The sequence below is a fragment of the Thalassophryne amazonica genome, chromosome 17 (genome assembly GCF_902500255.1).
Source record: "Thalassophryne amazonica chromosome 17, fThaAma1.1, whole genome shotgun sequence".
NCBI classification, from domain to species: Eukaryota; Metazoa; Chordata; class Actinopteri; order Batrachoidiformes; family Batrachoididae; genus Thalassophryne; species Thalassophryne amazonica.
Window position 1 is genome coordinate 42,209,764 of NC_047119.1, and position 24,250 is coordinate 42,234,013.

The window sequence follows — 24,250 nt, forward strand, 5'->3', positions numbered from 1 at the left end:
TATCAGGGTTTTTTTTTTTTTACTTTGCAGTAAAAAAATGCCATTAAATGACATCACAACTATTAATGTGTAATAACCACAATATTCATCCATGTACACGTGACTAATAACCAGCAACCCGCTTATACAGTACAAATCCCCCTCCCAGTGAGCGGGAAGTGTCTAAAGCAATAACCAATCATGGTTGTTCAGACAAATCAACAACAATGTTGCTCTGAAAGGTCATCTCAGTTCGATTTATTTATACAGCATCAAATCACAACATAAGTCACCTCAAATCATTTCACAAGGGTACTGTCTAACCATACCAACCCCCTTGAGAAGCGCATAGGTGACCACTATGTTTCCTGGCTGCATCCCTTTTGGTGTACATGAAGACTTTTCTCTTCCCGAAGAGAATCAAAGAACATCATATTTCTAATGGCATCTCAGTCAAGGAAAGACTTTCCAATTTTCCAAGCTATCCTCAGTGCAAATTGCTGTGTTGTGCACAGTCTCACTGAATGAGTGATTATCAACAGGGACATGCCCACTCCAGAGACATAGAATTCAAGTTCCTGAGCTGGTTTAGACTAACAAACTAATTGGACGAGTGATAGAACTTTCTGAAAGCTAAACATGAAGTCTGGTTGATTTTGATGCTGAGATATCGGTCTTCATCCACTGCCTTAAAACAGTAGGCACAGTGAAGATAGCATGAGAATTCAGTGTAAAACCTTTCGGTTCAGTCTCACCAGGCGTCTCGACTCTCTGGTAATGGTAGGGATTGACACACACTTCATCCTTCTTCAGGTTGAAGGCGTACTGACAGTTGTCAATGGCCCTCAGCTCGTGGTGGCTGTGCAGGTCTGGCCATCGCCACAGGCGGCAGTAGATAACATGCGGCAGGCCCTTACGGTGGGACACCTGAAGACGTCCATCTAATGACCTGTTAGGATAAGGAAACAAGATGGCTGAAGAGTCAGGAAGCGTGAAAATGGCCAGGGTCTCATTCTGGATACAAGTTTTTGCAAGTACTCACATTGTATGTAGCCCAATCAAGGTATTTTTGTAGTAATATTTTATTTGAATTTGCAATCTCTGCTGGACAAACTAGCGCTGTAAAGTCCGAGCGGGACCAGGATCAGTTTGTACACAAGTAAGATCATTAAAGAGTCTCTGGTCTTTCACAACTCTAAGACAGACCCTGACAGGAACAGGTCAGCAGTATCAGACTCCCAGTGTGACCTTTGCAGCACTGACAAATTAATGATTTAGATGTGTGTGTGTGTGCATTTATTCACCTGCTGTGGTCTGCATATCCATACATGCCTGCAGAGTCCCACTGTTCTATCGTATGTCCTGAGCCTAGACCCCAAAGATCTGAGCAATTGCTATAGACACACAAAACATGCACACACAAACACGCACACACACAGAATGGGGGAGGGAAAAAAGTGACAAATATGAGATGTTCCATTCCAAATTGGTGGTATGAAAATATGTAGTGTCTCTTATTGTTACAGGGAAAGGAAAATAAAGAAATACTTTTTTTGTTTGCTTTTGTAATGGAGAGGATACTGTTTAAAAACACACCTCAAATACATTACTTGTCGTAGAGGACAAATTCCTGACATCAGGAAATGCGGTCAAATTATGACCCCCCAAAAGTCAGTGAAGAATAAATGCATTTCAACATCAGCCAACTATACTTATTTTATCATCTACTGTTTTTGGGACATCACCCTGAACAGAAGAGTTCTGGCCATCTGAGAAGGAAAACTAGCAAACACACTACTGGACTGGAAGTGGTCACTGACTCAATTATGACCAGAGTTATGGCCAAAACCCAGACAAATCATTTTTTTCTTATTTTAAATTAAAATGTTACATGCCCAAGGCTATCATTCATGATTTGAAAAGTTACATAACTGGGGAGTTTTAGAATCCACGCCCCCCCCCCCCCAAACGTATGACCCTTGGGCTTAACAATAAGAGATGTCGATTGGATGATGAGGTCATATGACATTCACTTCTGACAGACAGTGACAGGGTGCAGTCGGCTTGCGCTGAAGGTAAGACAGGACTTAACTTAATGTAGCAGAAGAAAAATAAGTAAATAAAAACACAACCTCAGAGATAGCTGGATGTATCCACCACCAGATTCTTTTTTGCTGTTCACTAATGTGATCAAACCCACAGCGGAAAAATGGAAATATGCTGCTGATCATTAGACAAATAGAGATTTGCATCAATCCCACAAAAGGGAGCGAGTTATCGAATCATATATGCTGAGATTAGAGTCCTGAACCCTTCACAAATTACTTAGTCAATGATTGTATTTGAGTTTAGGACTTACTCATGTTTGTGGTGACACCGTCACCAGGTTTATGAGGCTACGATGGATTTGTTTCCTGACCCAGTTTAATCTGAGACATGCAAATATACTTCAGACTGTAACACACAGTCACAGAACACGGCCAGGCAAAATTAATTTAGTGTGCTGCAAGCAAACTGCTTGTTGCTGCACATTAAAACACTAAGCAACCAGAACAGTTGAAATATTTATATTTAGGTAAAATATTGTGCATATAAGTTACATAGCTTTGTGCACATTTTGGCTGTTTATGAACAGCTTTTGGCTGAAAACTATCAGCTGTATCTGGCAACACTAATGATCATACTTGAGCACTGCTAGCAGAAAGGGCCAAGAGAAATTAAAAATAAAATATAAATTGAGATACATGATGCATGTCTCTTAATAATTCCGCTGTAAAAGGTGATTGGTCAGCACTTACCTGAGTCTAATAAGTAGTTGTAGTTTTGAATAAATTACAATGTTTAAAATAAATTCCAGTGCAGTTTCAATTCAATTTTTTTTATATAGCATCAAATCACAAAGTACTCCCAAGGCGCGTCACAAGGGTAAGGTCTGACCTTAGGAAGTAAAAAGACGTGTGCACATGAAAACATTTGTAATAGGGACTGACCAATTATCTGTGCCAATATTCAACATTTTTGAGGGTGTCGGTATTTTATGATAGCCGAAATTTTTGCAACGCTGGATGTAGCAACTCACTGGTTGGCAAGCTCCGGTTTCACGCATACATTTTTAAAAAACAGACAGATCATCAGTCAGCAACTTTAGCCTTCTGTGAGGCCAGAGCACTGTGTACGGCAGGTCAGATCACAGCTGAAAGCAGCGTCTCTCTCAGAGTAAAAAAAAAAAAAAAAAAATATATATATATATATATATATATATATATATATATCCATCAAAATTCTTCATTAAATAATCCAGAGCTTCTCCTGTGTCCAAAGCTGCTGTTACATTAGAAATTAATGCTGTATTTTACAGTTTAAAGGCTTCTTCAAAAAGCTCTATGTTTACACGAAAGACGCAGCAAAAACAGTGTTTCTTTAAAGCTGTATGTACAGTAGTGTTCAGAATAATAGTAGTGCTATGTGACTAAAAAGATTAATACAGGTTTTGAGTATATTTCTTACTGTTACATGGGAAACAAGGTACCAGTAGATTCAGTAATTTCTCACAAATCAAACAAGACCAAGCATTCATGATATGCACACTCTTAAGGCTATGAAATTGGGCTATTAGTAAAAAAAAGTAGAAAAGGGGGTGTTCACAATAACAGTAGTGTAGCATTCAGTCAGTGAGTTCGTCAATTTTGTGGAACAAACAGGTGTGAATCAGGTAAAAAGGGGGTGTTCACAATAACAGTAGCATCTGCTGTTGACGCTACAAACTCAAAACTATTATGTTCAAACTGCTTTTTTAGCAATCCTGTGAATCACTAAACTAGTATTTAGTTGTATAACCACAGTTTTTCATGATTTCTTCACATCTGCAAGGCATTAATTTTGTTGGTTTGGAACCAAGATTTTGCTCATTTACTAGTGTGCTTGGGGTCATTGTCTTGTTGGAACACCCATTTCAAGGGTATGTCCTCTTCAGCATAAGACAACATGACATCTTCAAGTATTTTGACATATCCAAACTGATCCATGATACCTGGTATGCGATATATAGGCCCAAAACCATAGTAGGAGAAACATGCCCATATCATGATGCTTGCACCACCATGCTTCACTGTCTTCACTGTGAACTGTAGCTTGAATTCAGAGTTTGGGGGTCATCTCACAAACTGTCTGCGGCCCTTGGACCCAAAAAGAACAATTTTACTCTCATCAGTCCACAAAATATTTCTCCATTTCTCTTTAGGCCAGTTGATGTGTTCTTTGGCAAATTGTAACCTCTTCTGCACGTCTTTTATTTAACAGAGGGACTTTGCGGGGGATTCTTGCAAATAAATTGGCTTCTTCAGGTGTCTTCTAACTGTCACAGCACTTACAGGTAACTCCAGACTGTCTCTGATCATCCTGGAGCTGATCAATGGGTGAGCCTTTGCCATTCTTGTTATTCTTCTATCCATTTTGATGGTTGTTTTCTATTTTCTTCCACACGTCTCTGGTTTTTTGTCCATTTTAAAGCACTGGAGATCATTGTAGATGAACAGCAATTGCGTATAAGTTTTCACCTCTCCAATCAACTTTTTAATCAAACTACGCTGTTCTTCTGAACAATGTCTTGAACGTCCCATTTTCCTCAGGCTTTCAAAGAGAAAAGCATGTTCAACAGGTGCTGGCTTCATCCTTAAATAGGGGACACCTGATTCACACCTGTTTGTTCCACAAAATTGACGAACTCACTGACTGAATGCCACACTACTATTATTGTGAACACCCCCTTTTCTACTTTTTTTTTTTTTACTAATAGCCCAATTTCATAGCCTTAAGAGTGTGCATATCATGAATGCTTGATCTTGTTGGATTTGTGAAAATCTACTGAATCTACTGGTACCTTGTTTCCCATGTAACAATAAGAAATATACTCAAAACCTGGATTAATCTTTTTAGTCACATAGCACTACTATTATTCTGAACACTACTGTATGTGTGTGTGTGTGTGTGTGTGTGAGGGAGAGAGACGTTCATTTTCACATAAAAACAAAAAGTTAATAGTTTTCCTGGAACTGTGGACAAACGATCACATGATCATTTGTGTGAACAGCAGACTTTAACGCTCGTTAAAGCAGCAACTTAACGATCAGAAACAATTACCTTCAGCACAGAGCCTCACTTAGTGAAACAGGATAGTGTAAGAAACTATGATCATGAGTTGATCTGCAGCAACAAATAGGTGATGTTCTTTAAAGATCATCTAAAATGTTGTCAGATGGGATTTCTTTATGGATTTTTTTTTTTAAAGAAATGTACATTTATATTCAAGATCTACAATCATTTTTTTAAAGAACAGCACTAATGTTTGTGCAAACTGACTTCATACACAATGAAGCCAAAATATTAGATGCATTTTAAAATATTGAATAATCTGTGACAGAGTTAAGTACGTTCTACTTTAATTAGTATTTCTTATTATTGGACTGTTGGGTTTGATTACACTGAACAGGTTTGTGCAATGAGTGATCTTACTCTAATACACGATAAAAATTACTGTTTTTAAGCCTTCATCATTGAGCTGACTGCACATCACAAACCACACCATTAACACCAGACATGTGATGTCACCACAAGTTATTTTTTTATATATATAAAGAGAGCTACAGAACAGTGATATGTGGATGCAAAAGAAATAAAACTCAAAAACAAAGTGTCTGGATGCAACAACAGAAATAAAACAACAGTTTAAATGTGAGGTGTGAATGTCAGACTGAAGACACGTCTTAACAAGCACTAAACCTACAGTCAGACCCACACTGTGCACACAGTATCTGGACACCAACAGTTTATTATTTCTACAGTCTATCACAGTGTCTTAGCACTGAAAGCAAATAAATGGTGACACTGCAGATTATCAGGTGTGTTATTCAGTCATCACCATGATACCGACAAGTTGGCACATAAAATGTGATTTAAAGTGGCGTATATCTCTGGCAGCTTAATGAAATAAATTGTGACACCATACATATTTCTGGAGCAGAGGTCCTACACAAAAGGAGGTGATGAGTGTGAGAAACAGTGGCCTGTACCTTCTCACAGGGCACTTTATTAGGTACACCTGTTTAACTGAACATTAATGCTGTGTTTACACATAGTCAAGACACGTTATGAATGTTATATTTGCGTCATTCTTGGCACATTCCTGACACTCTTAACGTGACAACCATCAGAATAGGTTTCTTAATAGTGCGTGTTGGTGCATGATATTCGTGAAGCATGTTTTTGGCTGTCAAAAAATCTTCCACAAATGTCACGCACCATCTTCATTTTGCGGCAGTCGCAACTGAGCGTGTTGACCCGTCTTGATTAGTGGTGATCCTTAATAGAGCATGACAGCGTTCTTCTCTGATGTGTGCACAATTAAACCCTGCTGCACCGCATTCAGTTTCATTGCTGCAGTATGCTGAAGAAGGACAGTGACGCCAAGTCATCTCAAAGTTTCGTTCCAGTGCTCCTCAGCGCGCTCCTGCAGGTGTTCCACCTGCTGCATGTGACTGATGTTTGGGAAAAAAAGCGAGATGAGAGCCGCATGGAGTCAAACATCTGGCTCTCTCCGTCTGCGCCACGCCATGGCACAGAGCCCAACTAAGCATGCAGTCACAAAGTTCTTCTGCTGTGGATTAATCTAGATTTTGAGGAGCAAACTGGAGCGATCTGAATTGTTCAGCAACTGACGCTTGGATGAATATGGGGGTGTGCGTGGAGACAATTCGCCTCATTCACAACGTGAAGTTCATTCAGAACTTAACGATGCGCTGTTACACGCAATATCTTGCAACAACGCGGAACATTATTCTTGACCGTGCGTAATGGTTCCTGATAATTCTCCAGCAACACGTGCCATTAATCGTTACGCGTGGTAACAGGTTGTAGCAGTTCCTGAGGACACCTGACGCCTCTGCCCCGAATCATCACATTCATGATCAGCGCCCAAGAATGTATACTTTGTGGCATTTGTGACTTACCGTTATTGTATAAACACAGCTTAAAGCAAATAAATCAACCAATCACATGGCAGGAACTCACTGCATTTAGACATAAAAGAATCTGCTGAAATTCAAACCCAGCATCAGCAAAGTGAGCGAGCATGATGTAGCCATATGACCCAACATCCATACACCTCTAAGGTGCTAAACTAACAGAAAGGCAACCAGGAACTCAAAGAACCACTCATCACAACAAAAATCTGCTGAACAGACAATCACATGGAAAACAAACATCACATGGAAACATGAAGCAGCAGAAAACCACCCCAGGTGCCAGGATAAGAACCTCTGCACAAAGATACTGTGATAGACAAACTACCAGAAGGCTGTAAAGGAGGCCTCATATTTCCAGCAGTTATCATCCCAGACTGTTGTTTCAGACTATAAACACAGTTGTAAACCCATGTACCCGTGTTTTGATGGATACTACAACCACGACCTGTGAGCAGTTTCTTCAGTTTTTCATTAACAAAGTCTCATCAGTGAGACTGATCAGTACGCTGATCATAAATATAATGTTGAACTGTTTGTTACTCGTGCACATGCAGTTTGAATCCTTTTCTCTTTTGTCCCTTAGAGCGGTAATGAAACACAAAACCTAAAAGATGTTCTTTAGATGTTGTTGCAGCTGAGGTGCTGAAAGAGACTTTTAATACTGTCGGGTCACCTAACGTTAATCAATATTTGTCTTCGTTCAGGGTCTGTTCCAGCTGCTTTTAAACATGCTGTGGTTCGGCCCTTTCTTAAACCTCACCTTCACTCACCAGTTTTAGATGTGTCTCGCATCTGCCATCTCTCCAAGGTTTTAGAAAAGGTTGTTTTTAAACTGACGATAAAGTCACAGTCATTTTTAGAATACAATCACATCTGTGAAAAATTCCAACCTGGACATAGATCCCAACACAACACTAAGTCAGCACTTTTAAAAGTATATAGTGACATCACATCAGTCAGCCTGTGGATGCAGAGAATCCTGCTGTGTTCATTATGTTGGAACTCACAGCAGGCTGTGGATGACAACAGTACTTGTATCCCCGTAAGAACACCTTGTTGGCATTATGGAACTGTACTTAAATAGTTGAAATCGTATTTGGCTGAGAGGAGTTTTTCCATTATGACTGGCGACTTATCAATTGTTCCTCTTTGTTGTGGAGTGCCACAGGGTTCTATTTTTGGCCCTTATTCTATTTTCATTGTACATATTGCCGCTGAGGTCAATTATAGTCAAGCACAACCTGTCCTTTCATTTGTTATGCAGATGATCTGCAAATCTACCTGCCAATGAGGAATAATGGAATCGATGCATTGACCTGATTATTTAATTGTATTCATGATGTAAACTAGTGACTGTCCCAAAATTTCCTTTACCTACATGATGGTAAAACAGATTTGGGGGTGATATTTGACAACTGTTTGGGGTTCAATCAACAGATAAACTCTGTTGTCAAAGAAAGTCCAGCTACATTTTCTGGCTAAAGTAAAGCCCTAACTCAGTAGATATGATCTTGAAAAGGCCATTCATGCTTTCATCAGTTCTAGACTTGATTACTGTAATGCACTTCATGCTGGTGTTAATCAGTCTTCTCTTGCACACCTCCAACTTGTGCAAAATATTGCTACTCGTCTTTTAACCAACAGTTCCAGACATGAGCATATTACACCTGTACTTTACTCATTCCACTGGCTTTCAGTTTATTTTAGAATTGAGTTTAATGATTGTTTTTAAAAGGTATTAATGGCCTTGCATCTTCCTACTTGTCTGAAATTTTAACTCTCTGCACTAACAGTAGAACAATATCGGCATCTAGTCAGCTTTACTTACACAGAACAAAAATATAAACAACACTTTTGTTTCTGCTCCCTCAAATATCTCTGCAAATCTGTGTTTGTGAGCACCTCTCTTTTGCCGAGATACGGTAATGCATCCCACTTCACAGATGTGACATGTACATTGGATGTATTGCCAAATTCTTTGAAATGCTTACGGTAGAGAAATGAACATTCAATTCACAGGCAACAGCTCTGGTGTACATTCCTGCAGTCAGGATGCCAACTGCATGCTCCCTCAAAACTTGCAACATCTTTGTGCTGTGTGATAAAACTGAACATTTTAGAGTCAGGGCTCAAAATAGTATGTGCATGTGCTAGTTTGTGCATGTATTATTTGAGCGGTGCACATAATTTTATACTGCACTTGCACTGGTGCAAGTAACTTTATCCAAATTTTATCAACTATAAGCACCAGTAAAATGAACCAATAAAGGAATAAATAATGGAAAAAACAATTTCCAGTGTGTTGTCTTCCCTGTGTTTTATGACTCTCACACATGGAGCGAGTTGCTGTGTTCTATTTGTTGTGTTGCGCGCGCACATGTAAACAAAGACAAGAAAAAAAAAAACTGGCTGGCTGCAGTCTCTGCCCTCAAACTCTGTCATTATTGTGTTATAAACCAGTCACCATCTGTTTTATTATACATCTGTGTAGTTAATAAAATTATCTTCACGGACGATTAGTTCGCACGTGCACTTGAAAAAAAAAAAAAAGAAAGACCTGGCTGCCGCTGCGATTCCTTTACGGAACCAGGAAGAGGTCACTTAAAGTGATATTTTTTTTCTGGCCATGATAATTTGTGCGCACGTTTTCCTTTAAGTGAGCCCACGAATTAATAAAACGTGCTCTCTTGAGCCCTAGAATTAATAAAAAATGCGCAAGTTTCCTTTCGTTCAAAATTAACTCCGTAATATGACCTAAACTGTCATCCTCACGAGGGGGAGATGCTTCGCCCTCAGCATCCTTTTTAATGTGATTAAACTCCGCCCTCAGCATCCTTTTTAATGTGCTTAAACTCCAGATGATGCCATGCTGGGCAGCTGGAGTTCTCTGTATGCCCTTGTGCGCCCAAACCATGATGATACACCCTGACCAGATCCATTTATAATGGGGAAATGTATTACACTGTCTCCTGGTTTGTTGACTAATAGCTAACATTAATGTGTCAAGACAATACTGAGTGCACGTTTTACAAATTGTGGCCACGTTTAAGTAGATTGTGCCCTTACTTTATTCAAACGATGCTATTCAAACGATGCTTAAAGCGTGCACATATCATAAAATGAGCACACATTCTCTCCACATGCCAAACATTTTGCGATGACACTTCCAGGACTCCGTAGTTCCTCACTCTCTCTCCCCTGAAACTCTGTCATAACTGTGTTATAAACCAGTCACCATTTTGTTTTATTATACATCTGTGTAGTTAATAAATAAAATCTTCACGGACGATTCATTTGCGCGTGCACGTGAAAAAAAAAAAAAAAAATTGTGCCGCTGCTGCTGCTCTCCCCTCAAACTCTCCCCAGAGAGGAAGAGTCTGACACATCAGAGGAGGAGTTTTGAGGTTGATATAAGACTGACTTTTGGTTGTGCAAGTAACTTTTTTTGGTGCAAGTAATTTTTTTGTTACTAGCACCAGTGCAAGTAGGTTAAAGAATGTATTTCGACCCCTGATGGGCCTTTCACATTGAACACGTCGGATGCTTCACGCAACGCATACCAACGCTTTAACGCATCCGACGCGTGATGTCAGACGCTTCACTTCGGAAGCGGCAAGGGGGCAGAGATTGCTACGTCACACTCTGGCTGTTTCCACAACCTGAAAAAAGTTCAGCGATCGCCATCTTGAATTTGCATCGCCTGAACCACAAAAAAAGCAGCAGTAGAACGATTCTCCCATCACCCTGCTGGGAGAAGCTTTTTTCAGCTACTTTTCAGAGTGACGCCAACCGAGGGAGGACTGACGACTTGGTGGGATATCGATCAAACCACGACAGTGGGCCGACCCACATGGAGAAGCCGGTCTACAGGCATCATTCCTGGGCAGACCGAGGCAGGCAGCCGGGGGGGTGGAGCAAACCCACTCAGTCCAAAATCTCCCACTTTTTGGATATATGCGAAGTCCCAGTTTGCCCAACGGAGTTTAGTTCTGCAGCTTTATCGAGGTGAGAATAATATTAAAATAAAACATGACGTTTGCACTGCTGTGAAGGTTTAATGATCGGCTAACGTTAGCTTAGCCTTTTAGCACAGTTGATCTGAGTGAACACTTTAATTTGTAAATGTTTCAGTCTTTTTTATTTTTACCAAATAAAGGTACAGCTTTTTTCAGAGACCACAAAGCTCAACTTTAAATAAGTGTTTTTTTCTGTTTTTCTTTTCCTTTTTTATTATTAACTGTTTAGTGTTTCTTTATATTTAAAGAAATATTTTTATTTGTCCCAATCAGGAACATTTGCTGTGCAGACAACCAAACTTCCACTGATGAGCTGAACACCATGAAGTCCAGTCGAAAGAAAACATCTCTGCTCTTCAGCAACACCACCAGAGTTCAAAGCTGCAGAAGAGACCTTCATTTGGTCCCGAGAATTCAGCATAACATCACCTGCTTCTAAATAAAAGGCTCTTTCAACAGCAACTATTTTATTATTTTTTTAAATGCTGTTTCATTTTATATTTTAACAATAAATGAACGGATCATTAAAAATCTGAAGTAACAGGTGGTTTTAATTTACAGATGAAAGGGTTCTAAAGAACTATTTATTGATTTATTTAGCTATTTTAATTACAAGTGTAAACTTTTTTTTTTTTAACAGTAATCAGAAATTTTGAGGTAACAAACAACAACAACAAAAACATTTCCAAGGATTTTTCTTCAGAAAACTGCTCCATAAATGAGCAGTCCTGTCACACGTTTCTGTTTTGTAGAGATCAGTGGTTTTTGCACCGATCCGTTTTGTAGAGATCAGTGGTTTCTACCACTAGTCTTCTGTGTTTTGGCCCGACACGTCATTCTTATTGGACAGCGCAAAAATCCCAAATTAAAGAGCTGTTAATACAGAAAAAAAGGTGTGACTTACAAGCCCAATTCCAATTAAGTTGGGACATTATGTGAAATGTACAGTAGTGTTCAGAATAATAGTAGTGCTATGTGACTAAAAAGATTAATCCAGGTTTTGAGTATATTTCTTATTGTTACATGGGAAACAAGGTACCAGTAGATTCAGTAGATTCTCTCAAATCCAACAAGACCAAGCATTCATGATATGCACACTCTTAAGGCTATGAAATTGGGCTATTAGTAAAAAAAAGTAGAAAAGGGGTGTTCACAATAATAGTAGTGTGGCATTCAGTCAGTGAGTTTGTTATGGAGTTAAAATTGTCTCATTAATATTTGTAAATGCACACAGGGTGATCTACAAATAATCATTGATTTGCAAATATGTTCAGATATCCACAAATGCAAATTTCATATTTGTAACTTGTAAATTGGTCTTTGCAAATAATGTTGTATTTGCAAATATAAAACTTAATTTGTAAAAAAAAAAAATTACTTTTGTAAAACTGGAAATTGTATTTGTGAATTGAGTTTCAGCATTTGTGGATCACCAATTACACGCATTCATCGCTTTCCTCTGACGTAATTTTGAGACATTCTTTTTGCAAACACAGATCCACAAACAAATGCGGACTGATTTACAAATACACACTCATGCACACTGGATATCCACTACATGGCAGTGTGGTTCCATTCATTGATGTGGCAAACTGAAACTATATGCTCCCGGATGAGAGAAGACCGACATTTCAGAATAAATCATTTCACATTACCGCAATGGAGGGGTCTGATGGATGGGTATCTATGTGGTGATATTGTACGCAAGGTCAATTATTTTTAAAAATTATGATGTGTCCGTGGATTTCATCATGGGGAGGGGGGCGGGGGTGTTAGTGTTGTACTCTTTAACGCAGTGGTTCAAATAAGCGTATTAAACAGCATTGCGCCTGTGCGTGCTCCGTGACACAGACATGCTGCAAAATTCTTCTTTTAAAAACTTGAAAGTTCTAAAAGTTTGCGATGTACACATGCTACATTTAGCTAAGCATCACACACAGGAACATCACACATCACACAGGAACCACACAGTGTCACCGCAGCAACCAACCAGTCCCGCTTTACGACAACTGGCGCAACAGCCAGGCTTTGAGTGGCATTTATTCTCGAAACTCCGCGGATCCGAGGAAACTGATTTGTATCTACACAGATCAGCATCCGTGGACTTATAAAACTTGCATGATGTCATAAAAAAAGAACGCTTTGCGATAAGCATTTTAAAAACTCAGTAGCGATCACGATTAAAGAGTCATCCGGGAGCATATAGTTTCACCTTGCCACATCAATGAATGGAACCACACTGCCATCTAGTGGATATCCAGTGTACGTGAGTGTGTATTTGTAAATCAGTCGGCATTTGTTTGTGGATCTGTGTTTGCGAAAAGAATGTCTCAAAATGACTTCGCAGAGGAAAGCGATGAATGCATGTAACTGGTGATCCACAAATGCTGAAACTCAATTCACAAATACAATTTCCAGTTTTACAAATGTAATTTTATTTATTTATTTTTTACAAATTAAGTTTTATATTTGCAAATACAACATTATTTGCAAAGACCAATTTACAAGTTACAAATATGAAATTTGCATTTGTGGATATCTGAACACATTTGCAAATCAATGATTATTTGTAGATCACCCTGTGTGCATTTACAAATATTGAGACAATTTTAACTCCATAGTTTGTCAATTTTGTGGAACAAACAGGTGTGAATCAGGTGTCCCCTATTTAAGGCTGAAGCCAGCACCTGTTGAACATGCTTTTCTCTTTGAAAGCCTGAGGAAAATGGGACGTTCAAGACATTGTTCAGAAGAACAGCGTAGTTTGATTAAAAAGTTGATTGGCGAGGGGAAAACTTATACGCAGGTGCAAAAAATTATAGGCTGTTCATCTACAATGATCTGCAATGCTTTAAAATGGACAAAAAAAAAAAAAAAAAAAAACAGACACGCGTGGAAGAAAACGGAAAACCATCAAAATGGATAGAAGAATAACCAGAATGGCAAAGGCTCACCCATTGATCAGCTCCAGGATGATCAAAGACAGTCTGGAGTTACCTGTAAGTACTGTGACAGTTAGAAGATGCCTGTGTGAAGCTAATTTATTTTCAAGAATCCCCTGCAAAGTCCCTCTGTTAAATAAAAGACGTGTAGAAGAAGTTACAATTTGCCAAAGAACACATCAACTGGCCTAAAGAGAAATGGAGGAATATTTTGTGGACTGATGAGAGTAAAATTGTTCTTTTTGGGTCCAAGGGCCGCAGACAGTTTGTGAGACGACCCCCTAACTCTGAATTCAAGCCACAGTTCAGAGTGAAGACAGTGAAGCATGGTGGTGCAAACATCATGATATGGGCATGTTTCTCCTACTATGGTGTTGTTGGGTCTATATATCACATACCAGGTATCAGTTTCGATATGTCAAAATACTTGAAGAGGTCATGTTGCCTTATGCTGAAGAGGACATGCCCTTGAAATGGGTGTTTCAACAAGACAATGACCCCAAGCACACTAGTAAACGAGCAAAATCTTGGTTCCAAACCAACAAAATGAATGCCTCGCAGATGTGAAGAAATCATGAAAAACTGTGGTTATACAACTAAATACTAGTTTAGTGATTCACAGGATTGCTACAAAAGCAGTTTGAACATAATAGTTTTGAGTTTGTAGTGTCAACAGCAGATGCTACTATTATTGTGAACACCCCCTTTTCTACTTTTTAGTAATAGCCCAATTTCATAGCCTTAAGAGTGTGCATATCATGAATGCTTGGTCTTGTTGGATTTGTGAGAATCTACTGGTACCTTGTTTTCCATGTAACAATAAGAAATATACTCAAAACCTGGATAAATCTTTTTAGTCACATAGCACTACTATTATTCTGAACACTACTGTACATCACAGCTCAGAGCATCGAAAGTTGGATTGGGTTGAACTTTGACCGCGTCAGCCTGCCGACAAGCGGCAATACGCGCTCCCGTCAGAAGCGTCGGTTTAGCTCAGCTTTTGACGCGACGCTTCTGACGCCTCTAAAAAGCAACGCATCTCATTGAAAATAATTTTTTTTTCTTTTTTACCGATTTTTGACGCTTCTGATGCTTTCAGTGTGAAAGGCCCTTGAGAGTGGTCTTTTATTGTGACCAGCCTGAGGCACACCTGTGCAATAATCATGCTGTCTACTCAGCATCTTGATACGCCACACCTGTGAGGTGGGATAGATTATCTCAGCAAAGGAGAAGTGCTCATTAACATAGATTTAGACAGATTGGTTAACAATATTTGAGAAAAATAGGACTTTTGTGTACATAGAATATGTTTTAGATCTTTGAGTTCAGCTCATTAAAAATAGGAGCAAAAACAAGTGTTACATTTATATTTTTGTTCAGTGTAAATGTTCCATGGTCAAAATACAAACACTGGAGTTATCGTGTTTTTGTGGTAGCTGGCCCCAGACTGTGGAACAAGTTACCTCCGAGCTTACACACTATTTTTTCCCACTCTGGACACCATCTGACTGCTGTCAAGAACTACAGAAATAAATGTTGATTGATTACTCTGATGAGCCTACATTTCTACTGCCACATTCAGATGGTCAAAAATATTAAAGCGTTGGTCCATTATACCTTGTGGTTCAGCATGCCAGTATAGACCAAAAATCTCTGAGGAATGTTTCAGGCACTTTGCTGAATCTACGACACCCATAATTAAGGCCATTCTGAAAGCAAATGTGGGTCCATCTCAGTACAAATAAGCTGTACCTAATAAATTGGCCAGAGTGTGTTGAGATAACGATATATAGAACAGGACAAAACATGTTTAGGACCTAAGCGCACATCCCACAAAGTTCATGATTCACTTAAACTCAGTAAACATCCTGTTCTGTCCGTAAATTGTGGCATCATGTCTTACCTCCAATCTGGTTTCACTTCTCCTACTAAGTTGACCTATTGCATGGCAGTGAGGAAGTGAAGCGTTTCACAATCACAGGGTTTTCATTTGCCCTGTTACCCTCCATCTCACTTTCATGCCCGTTAGTGGTGTGTCACAGTGCACATGGGCTGCATATGTGATTGTGTGTGAACATGTGCCTGACCACCCCACCACCCTTAATTGAAGTAAGCGGTTGAAGGTGTGTGTCTGACCCAAACTGAAACAACTGCTGTCATTTTACCAGTATTACCTCATGACTGATTTGTTTTAATGTGAAAAAGTCTGAACTAGCTACACACAATCATCATGCACGTGTGACAAGCAGACAACATAATCTCAAACTGCTCGTTTCCAGTGTTTGGGGCTCAACAAACCCATAAAAATAGCTAACAAGAGAAACACTCATGACTATGCACTACAGTGTGATCAATGCGGGCTTTCTGGGGTTCCAATACATACATTTTTTAAAAAGGCAATGATTCCTACCATTTCTTGATCAAACCCTTATGACAAAGAAATGCAATTGAAGTTTGATGTTTTACAGTTCAGATCACAATGCCTTCTCTTGGCTTGGCAGTCCCCATGTCACATCACTCAGCATTTGCATTAAACAGACTCATCTATTTTAGTCCCGCCCAGCTAGCAACAGTATCACTAGTAGCTGTAAAACACCCACGCTGATTGAACATGAATGTCAGCTGCTCGCTTTCCCTCGGCCTCTCATAACTAATGTGACCAAGGGGTGATGGGGTCCCAGTAATGATCGACAGCGTTGTAAACAATGCAATCAGTTCAACCAGAGTGGGACAAACCATGCAATGGCAATCTTTCCAACAGTCAAGGTATTCTTCTGCATTCGTTATTTTGTAAAATAAAAGTTCTCATATTGGCAGAAATAACACCTGTGAGGATACAATCAAGAAAGACTCACATGGGCCGATATATCGTCAGCCAACCCATACAGTGGTTGGGCTCTACTGTGCACAATCTGCTCTATCGCAGGGTGAGTAAAAATACACAACTGATGAAAAGAGTCCTATTGTCGAGTGTTTAAAAACAATCAGCAATTAGAACAGATGCTCAAAATGAGTTCTTAAAAGGAAACAAATTATTTTTCTGCAATTTTAATATAGAAAACTTCATTTCAGTCAGACAACTCACGCCAAAGAATATTTAGTGTAACAGCAGGATATAGTTTGACTTTGGCGGATAGGTTCCAATCACGAGGAGTGATAAGATAAAAAAATATCTTCTCCCCATCAGAGCCAACATGTGGATGTTGGGGGGGGGGGGGGGGGGCAAAGCAGCAGCAGTAACGTGAGGCCACTTCAGCATTTGACAGGCAGAGGGGAAGTTGGGAAATTGTTGCATTTCAAATAGCCCACCAAACAGAGTAAATGTTGTTAGAGGATCATGTAAACTATGCGTTATAGTAGGATGTATGTGGTAATTATGTGAATGAGGTGTGTTAGCACATATGCAGCATGCAATGCGCATTGCCAGCCAGAACTAGCTCACAAGTTTGCTTCATAAAGGAGTTATTTGAGCATGAGCTTACCAAAATTGGATTAACTTGTTCACAACAAAGACTTGCCACTGCTTTCTTTTTAAAGCTCATTAAGGAAGTGTAACTTTGCAGGTCTTTAAAAATATATAAATAAATTTATATACAGATGATAATAATAATAATAAAATGAAGTTGCTGATTTACCTGGGGATGGTGACACACTTTGTGTTGCTGTTTTGAGTGCTAATGGCCTTCTCCCGCTCATCCAGCTGCCCAGTCTTCTTCAGCTTCTTCACCAGGCTCTTCACTGCTTTCTCACACCATTTCTCCTCCTGGCCTCCTCCATTCTGCTCTCCTACTCCTCCTATTCCACCTCCTCCTGCTCCTCCATTCCCGTTGGAGTCTTTTCCAACCCAGCAGGCGTTTGACAACTGGAGGAGTGAAGGGGAGGATGGAGGACATGGTGGCCTGCTGTCCCAAGTGTTTGAACACCTCACAATCAGAGTTAAAGAGCAGGACGAAGGGAGGAGGAGCTCACAAGTGGGAGGAGCTGGGATGTGCGTTCGATTTATACAGATCTTTACAGAATGTTTGGCTCCAGTAGTCCACTGAGAGTCTGACCAGGATTAAGGTACTGGAAACGTCAGATAGGAAATGTAGCGCATGAAGAACAGCTCTAAGGAAATCTGAAAGACAAAAGATGACAAAAACATTAGAGCATCAAAAGTAGACAAACATCAACTGTTTTCACAATCAGTGAATCTGCTATGAAACACAGTTCTGGATCATCATGTAGATTTAAGTTATTTTCCCCACTTTCAACAACACTGCCAGACAGCTCCATCAATTTGCAGTTTCTCCTGAAAGGAAAAATATTAGGCAACTACCTCATTAAAAATCTTAAACCACCTTGATGGACTAGCATCAAACACTGGGCTTTACCTGAAATAAAAGTTTCAGCAAAAAATATTTTAATGCCGTTTGTCAGGTCGGACACAAATAATTCAGTCATCACAGGCATGCAAGCACACATTTGATCAGCATAAGCGGTGACAAAAGAACTATGGATTTATCAGCACATTACAAAAAGACAGAACACTGGTGAACATAACATTTTACAGATATACATTCACCAGTTCACACAGTGTCCTCTGTGAAACACCACGTGGTCTTGTGTGTCTGACAGAGCGTTACATGGTTCAATTTAACGCAGTCCTTTCTTACACTCCCTCCACACCCGCCAAAATAAATAAATACTCTTAGTGTCCTGGGACATGGAATCTCTTCAGACATACGAGTGCGGGTTATCAACAAAGTCAAATTTGGCAGTCTCTCCCCACCCCCCACCTCACATGAAAAACAGAAAATCAATTAATCAATGGAAAGGTCAGAATAAGGACTGTTGTCAACATAGCTTAAGGGATTACTAATTACAGGGTTGGACTGAGTACTACTTCAGTTCTGCTGTTGCAAATTTATATGTTTGAATCTGCATTTACAAACCCAATTCCAATGAAGTTGGGAGGTTGTGTGAAATGTAAAAACAGACTACAAAGATTTGTAAATCCTCTTTAACCTATATTCAACTGAATACACCACAAAGACAAGATATGTAATACTCAAACTGATAAAATTTATTGCGTTTGTACAAATATGTGCTCATTTTTAAATGGATGCCTGCAACACGTTTCAAAAAAGCTGGGACAGTGGTATGTTTACCACTGTGTTACATCACCTTTCCTTCTAATAACACTCAATAAGCATTTGGGAACTGAGGACACTGATTGTGAGTGTCATGATTAGGGTTGGGTATCGAGAACCATTTTTTTTTGTCAGGAAAATGATCATTTCTCTACACTGATTACGCACCCTGCAGCTGCCTTGTAATCAACCGCTTCTGCAGCGCGACTCCACTTTGAAGCGTGAACAAATGAAGCAGTGCTTCGATCCACTAGCTCGTTGGTTCTTTGATTCGCAGCTCTTCAGAAGAGGCAAGTCCGCTTCTTAACCCCTCTCAAAGCCATTAAAATATCACAAGTCACTTTTGTGTGGATTAAAGTCACTAACTGGGACTCTTGTCTTGTTGCAGTCAAGAAACAAGAATCCTCCGTTCCGTTGGCACAGCTCCAAACGCTGCACAGTTCTCTGCCGAGACAGGGTGCGGTGGTCGGAATTAATAACTTCAAAACGAACTGCTGCTTTAAATAAAATGACACCTCTTTCCAAACACTGTAATACGACAATAAAATACAATCGACTAAAACTTTTTTCCTCCCAAAATGAAACGTCCTGCATGCTTTATGAATTATATCCTGGCGTGCAGCACAGCTGGCTGCAAGAGCTCAGCTCAGATGTATGGAAAGACATTCATGCCAATAATGTCTGAAAGGAAATGCTTTTGACAAAAACTACAGATTTTATTTCTATTTATGTCCAGAGATCAAGGATCTACCATATAGAGTTTATTATGTCCAGAGTTTAAGGATCCAGTGACCAATTTCATATATATTTAAGACTCAATAAAATGTTGTTGACATAGAAAACCTGTAAGCCTACTTTTAGTACACAGAAAATTCACAAGAGATATCGATAAGGAATCAGCTCAATAAGCAGACTCAATAATGGTATTGATATCGATAAACTCTATCAATACCCATCCCTAGTCATGACTGGGTATAAAAGGTGCATCCCCAAAAGGCTCAGCCATTTACAAGCAAAGATGGGGTGAGGATCACCACTTTGTGAACACCTGCGTGAAAAACAATAGTCCAACAGTTTAAGAACAATGTTTCTCAACGTTCAGTTGCAAGAAATTTAGGGATTCCATCATCTAAAGTCCATAATATAATCAGAAGATTCAGAGAATCTGGAGAACTTTCTACAGGTAAGCGGCAAGGCCGAAAACCATCAGTGAATGCCTGTGACCTTTGATCCCTCAGGTGGCACTGCATTAAAAACCAATATCATTGTGTAAAGGATCTTACCGCATGGGCTCAGGAACACTTCAGAAAACCATTGTCAGTTAACACAGTTTGTCGCTACATCAACAAGCACAAGTTAAAACTCTACCATGCAAAGTGAAAGCCATACATCAACAACATCCAGAAATGCTGCCGCCTTCTCTGGGCCCGAACTCATTTGAAATGGACAGACACAAAGTGGAAAAGTGTGCTGTGGTCTGATGAGTCCATATTTCAAATTGTTTTTGGAAATATGGACGAACAAAAGAGGAAAAAGACCATCCAGATTGTTACCAGCGCAAAGTTCAAAAGCCAGCATCTGTGATGGTAGGGGGGTGTGTTGGTACCCATGGCATGAGCAACTTACACATCTGTGATGACACCATCAATGCTGAAAGGTACATCCAGGTTTTGGAGCAACACATGCTGCCATCCAAGCAACATCTTTTCAGGGACGTCCCTGGTTATTTCAGCAAGACAATGCCAAGCCACATTCTGCATGTGTTACAACAGCGTGGCTTCATAGTAAAAGTGTGCGGGTACTAGACTGGTCGGTCTGCAGTCCAGACCTGTCGCCCACTGAAAATGTGTGGCGCATTATGAAGTGCAAAATATGACAACAGAGATCCTAGACCGTTGAACAACTGAAGTCGTACATCAAGCAAGAATGGGAAAGAATTCCACCTACAAGCTTCAACAATTTAGAAGGAAAGGTGATGCAACACAGTGGTAAACATACCACTGTCTCAGCTTTTTGAAATGTGTTGCAGGCATCCATTTCAAAATGAGCAAATATTTGCACAAAAACAATAAAGTTTATCAGTCTGAACATTAAATATCTTGTCTTTGTGGTATATTCAATTGAATACAGGTTGAAGAGGATTTGCAAATCATTGTATTCTGTTTTATTTACATTTTACACAACATCCCAACTTCATTGGAATTGGGCTTGTAATAACCAAGCAAATAAATACATACATACAATGCCAACAGTGCAAAATTATTGGAAGGGGCAGAGGTGGTGGCCAAGTGGCTAGTGTACTTGGCTTTAGTGCGAAAGGTTCCCAGTTCAAACCCCACCCCAGCCACATTTTTCCATGTAATGTGGAGTTGCGTCAGGAAGGGCATCCAGCGTAAACCTGAGCCAAATAAAGATGCAAATCTTCACTGGGCTCTGCTGTGGTGACCCCGAGTGAAAACAAGGGCGCAGCCGAAGAAACCTACTAGTACAAAATAATTGGAAGAGTTTCTTTTTTGGCACTGTAGTCTTGAGTCTGAATTATTTGTGTTCTTTCCTTCAGTATTTGAGAAAAAAACAGACCAAACAAGAGTGACTGGCAGTTGCAATTTAATGTGCTAGACAAACACCTAAGCTGTGGTTATCTTATTCCTGAAACATATGAAATATGAGATTTTAAAATTTTAACCCATGTAGAAAAAACAAAAAACAAAACAGACACACATAACTCTTCCAACAATTTGCCATATTTCTGTGAAGGCTCTCAGTTGAACAGGTGGTTTCCATAGTAGAGAAGCTTGAATCTTCGACTGGACTGGGTTGCTTGACGCGAGGACGTTTTGCTTCTAATCGCAGAAGCTTCCTCAGCTAAATTTCTTGCTCTGGTAGTCTGACTTCTGTCTTGACTCTTCTCTACAAGAGTCTTGTAGACTCTTGTGTAATTTGCACATACTTTGCAGGCCCTTGCCACAGTGCATTATGGGTACTGACAAATGGTGTGACATCACAGATTACCCATACAGAGTGTCCCCCACAATTCACCACACGGGATTGATGTATTATTTGCAAAGTTTGCATAAGTGTGACTTCGTGTCATAACTTGTTTTTAAAGTGGTAACTGATAATTTTGATGCAGTTGTACATAAAAAAAAACAAACAAATCAGATAGATTCTTTATTGTCATTGTAACAAGTACAACTAAAGGTAAGGTGCAAGTCTTTCAGTGCAAATATAAACTTGAGTAAACCACACACAGACTTGAAACGTCTGGAGAAGAAAAGAAAATAAACAAATTTTAACCGAATGAAAGAGGTACGTCCAGAATGCCAATTTAAAAAATAACAACATACTGTCAAAAAAAAAGAGAATGCAGATTAAAAACTAGAAGCACTCAGAGTGCAAACCTCCGCCAAGGCCATGGGGTCACTGACGCCATAACATCTACACGCCGTGGAATCATTGAACCTAAAAAAGTGTAACAATGATGTTTGCTCAGTAGTAAAAAAAGTTTAATCTGCTGTGACTGGATAGCATGTATCCTTAGTGCTTGGCATCACAGTTTATTGCAACTTGCACCTTTCCCAGAAGCTACTGTCATCTGAGCACTGATATTGATATTGCATGTGCTTATAGACAAAAACAAATAAGAGAAAAAATTCAATTTATTATTCAACTAAACTGCAAATATATGAATTTTTTAACATTTATGAAACACTTCTCTAAACAAGGCCATAGGGTCACTGACCCTAAAAGATTCCCTCCTTGGCACAGTGATCTATTTATTTTTGTCTGTTTCTCTAAAATTGTATATAATAATCATTAGATTATTAATATATAAACAAAAATAAATTTAAGAAATATTACAATTTGAAAACAAATGCACCCGAACGGGATGACAGCTGCAACTGCTTAATGCTAACTTTTAACATTGAAAATGCCATAGACATGCTAACGCGTTAGCATCGGGATCCGGATCGTGATCCGGATCACCACTAAATTTACTCACTTGTTCCTCTGTCCTTTCCAACCACTCCACAAAATTTCATCAAAATCCGTTCATAACTTTTTGAGTTATCCTGCTGACAGACAAACAAACAAACCAGACCGAAACATAACCTCCTTGGCGGAGGTAAAAAAGGGAAAAGTATGTACAAAAACTGTAGATATTTCAGTGCAGTGGATATTGCAAATATTGCACTCTTTTCAAGTGTGGCATGTGATGTGGCTATTTGTTCCAGTGGCATCCACAGCTCTAACAGCAGTTGGGTAGAAACTGTTTTCAATCTATTTGTACTTGCTTTAATGGCCCAGGACCATGTGCCTGATGGCAGTAGCTCAAACAGAGAGTGGCCAGGGTGGAATGATCCTTTAGGATGGTGCTGGCTCTCCTGGGACAGTAAGAAACCATGAAGGTCACCCTCTGTGGGTAGAGGGCACCTAATGATCTTCTCTACCCTTTTGTAACCCTCTGGGTTACTCAGTCTGAGTGGAAGAAATGCAGTCACACTGTATGAGCTGGTGAACACAATAAGCCTTTTCACACACTCACTCTATTCCGGGTCTCATGTGCTAGGTCAAAGAGCAAAGAGGTGTAAACTGCAGTCTCGAGGCATCATGACTGACTGTGTGGGCAGCGAGACTTTATTTTTCCCGTTGGAGTGTTGAAGATTTTTTGTGAAACATGGTATATTGGTGTTCAAGGAAGAAAAATTGAAGCTTTGCTGTGTACGAACTGAAATTTCAGGTTTTTGCCCCGACTCGACCCACTGCCGACCCAGGCAGTGTCTATTTGTAAACACAGAATCAGCTGATCACAATTTCGCTTTGTGGACATCTATAAATCTTGTGCACTACATTTCTCTTTTCATGCCCCTGTTCTGTGGAATGATCTGCCTGCATCAATAAAACAGGCAGATTCTGTCGAGACTTTTAGTCCAGACTTAACATGCACTTATTTTCCCTTTTGTACGGCTTGCATACTGGCATATTATGTTACTATGCTTTTTTTTACTCTTAAATTCATTTTATTAGGAAATGGAGCAGGCCACAACCTCAACTTTATCTAAATTCTGGGTCTTTTAGTGAAGCTTATGGCTTGTGGCTGACGATCACCTTAGTATTTTTTTTTGTTCTGTTTGTTGCTTAATGCTGACAAGTTATAC

At 39.6% G+C, this 24,250-nt stretch overlaps 1 protein-coding gene across 2 annotated transcripts in view; it reads right to left on the reverse strand.

Annotated features, from left to right (window-relative positions):
• smad2 (SMAD family member 2) overlaps positions 1–24,250 on the reverse strand; it is an 80,216-nt gene that overhangs the window by 15,953 nt on the left and 40,013 nt on the right. The window contains exons 3-4 of one of the 2 annotated variants that reach the window (XM_034192029.1): positions 1,284–1,373; positions 735–928 (exon numbers count right to left, since the gene is read on the reverse strand). In XM_034192029.1, the coding sequence (XP_034047920.1) occupies positions 735–928; positions 1,284–1,373 (284 nt within the window). The remainder of the gene's footprint in view (positions 1–734; positions 929–1,283; positions 1,374–24,250) is intronic. The other variant, XM_034192030.1, reaches the window with a different exon arrangement.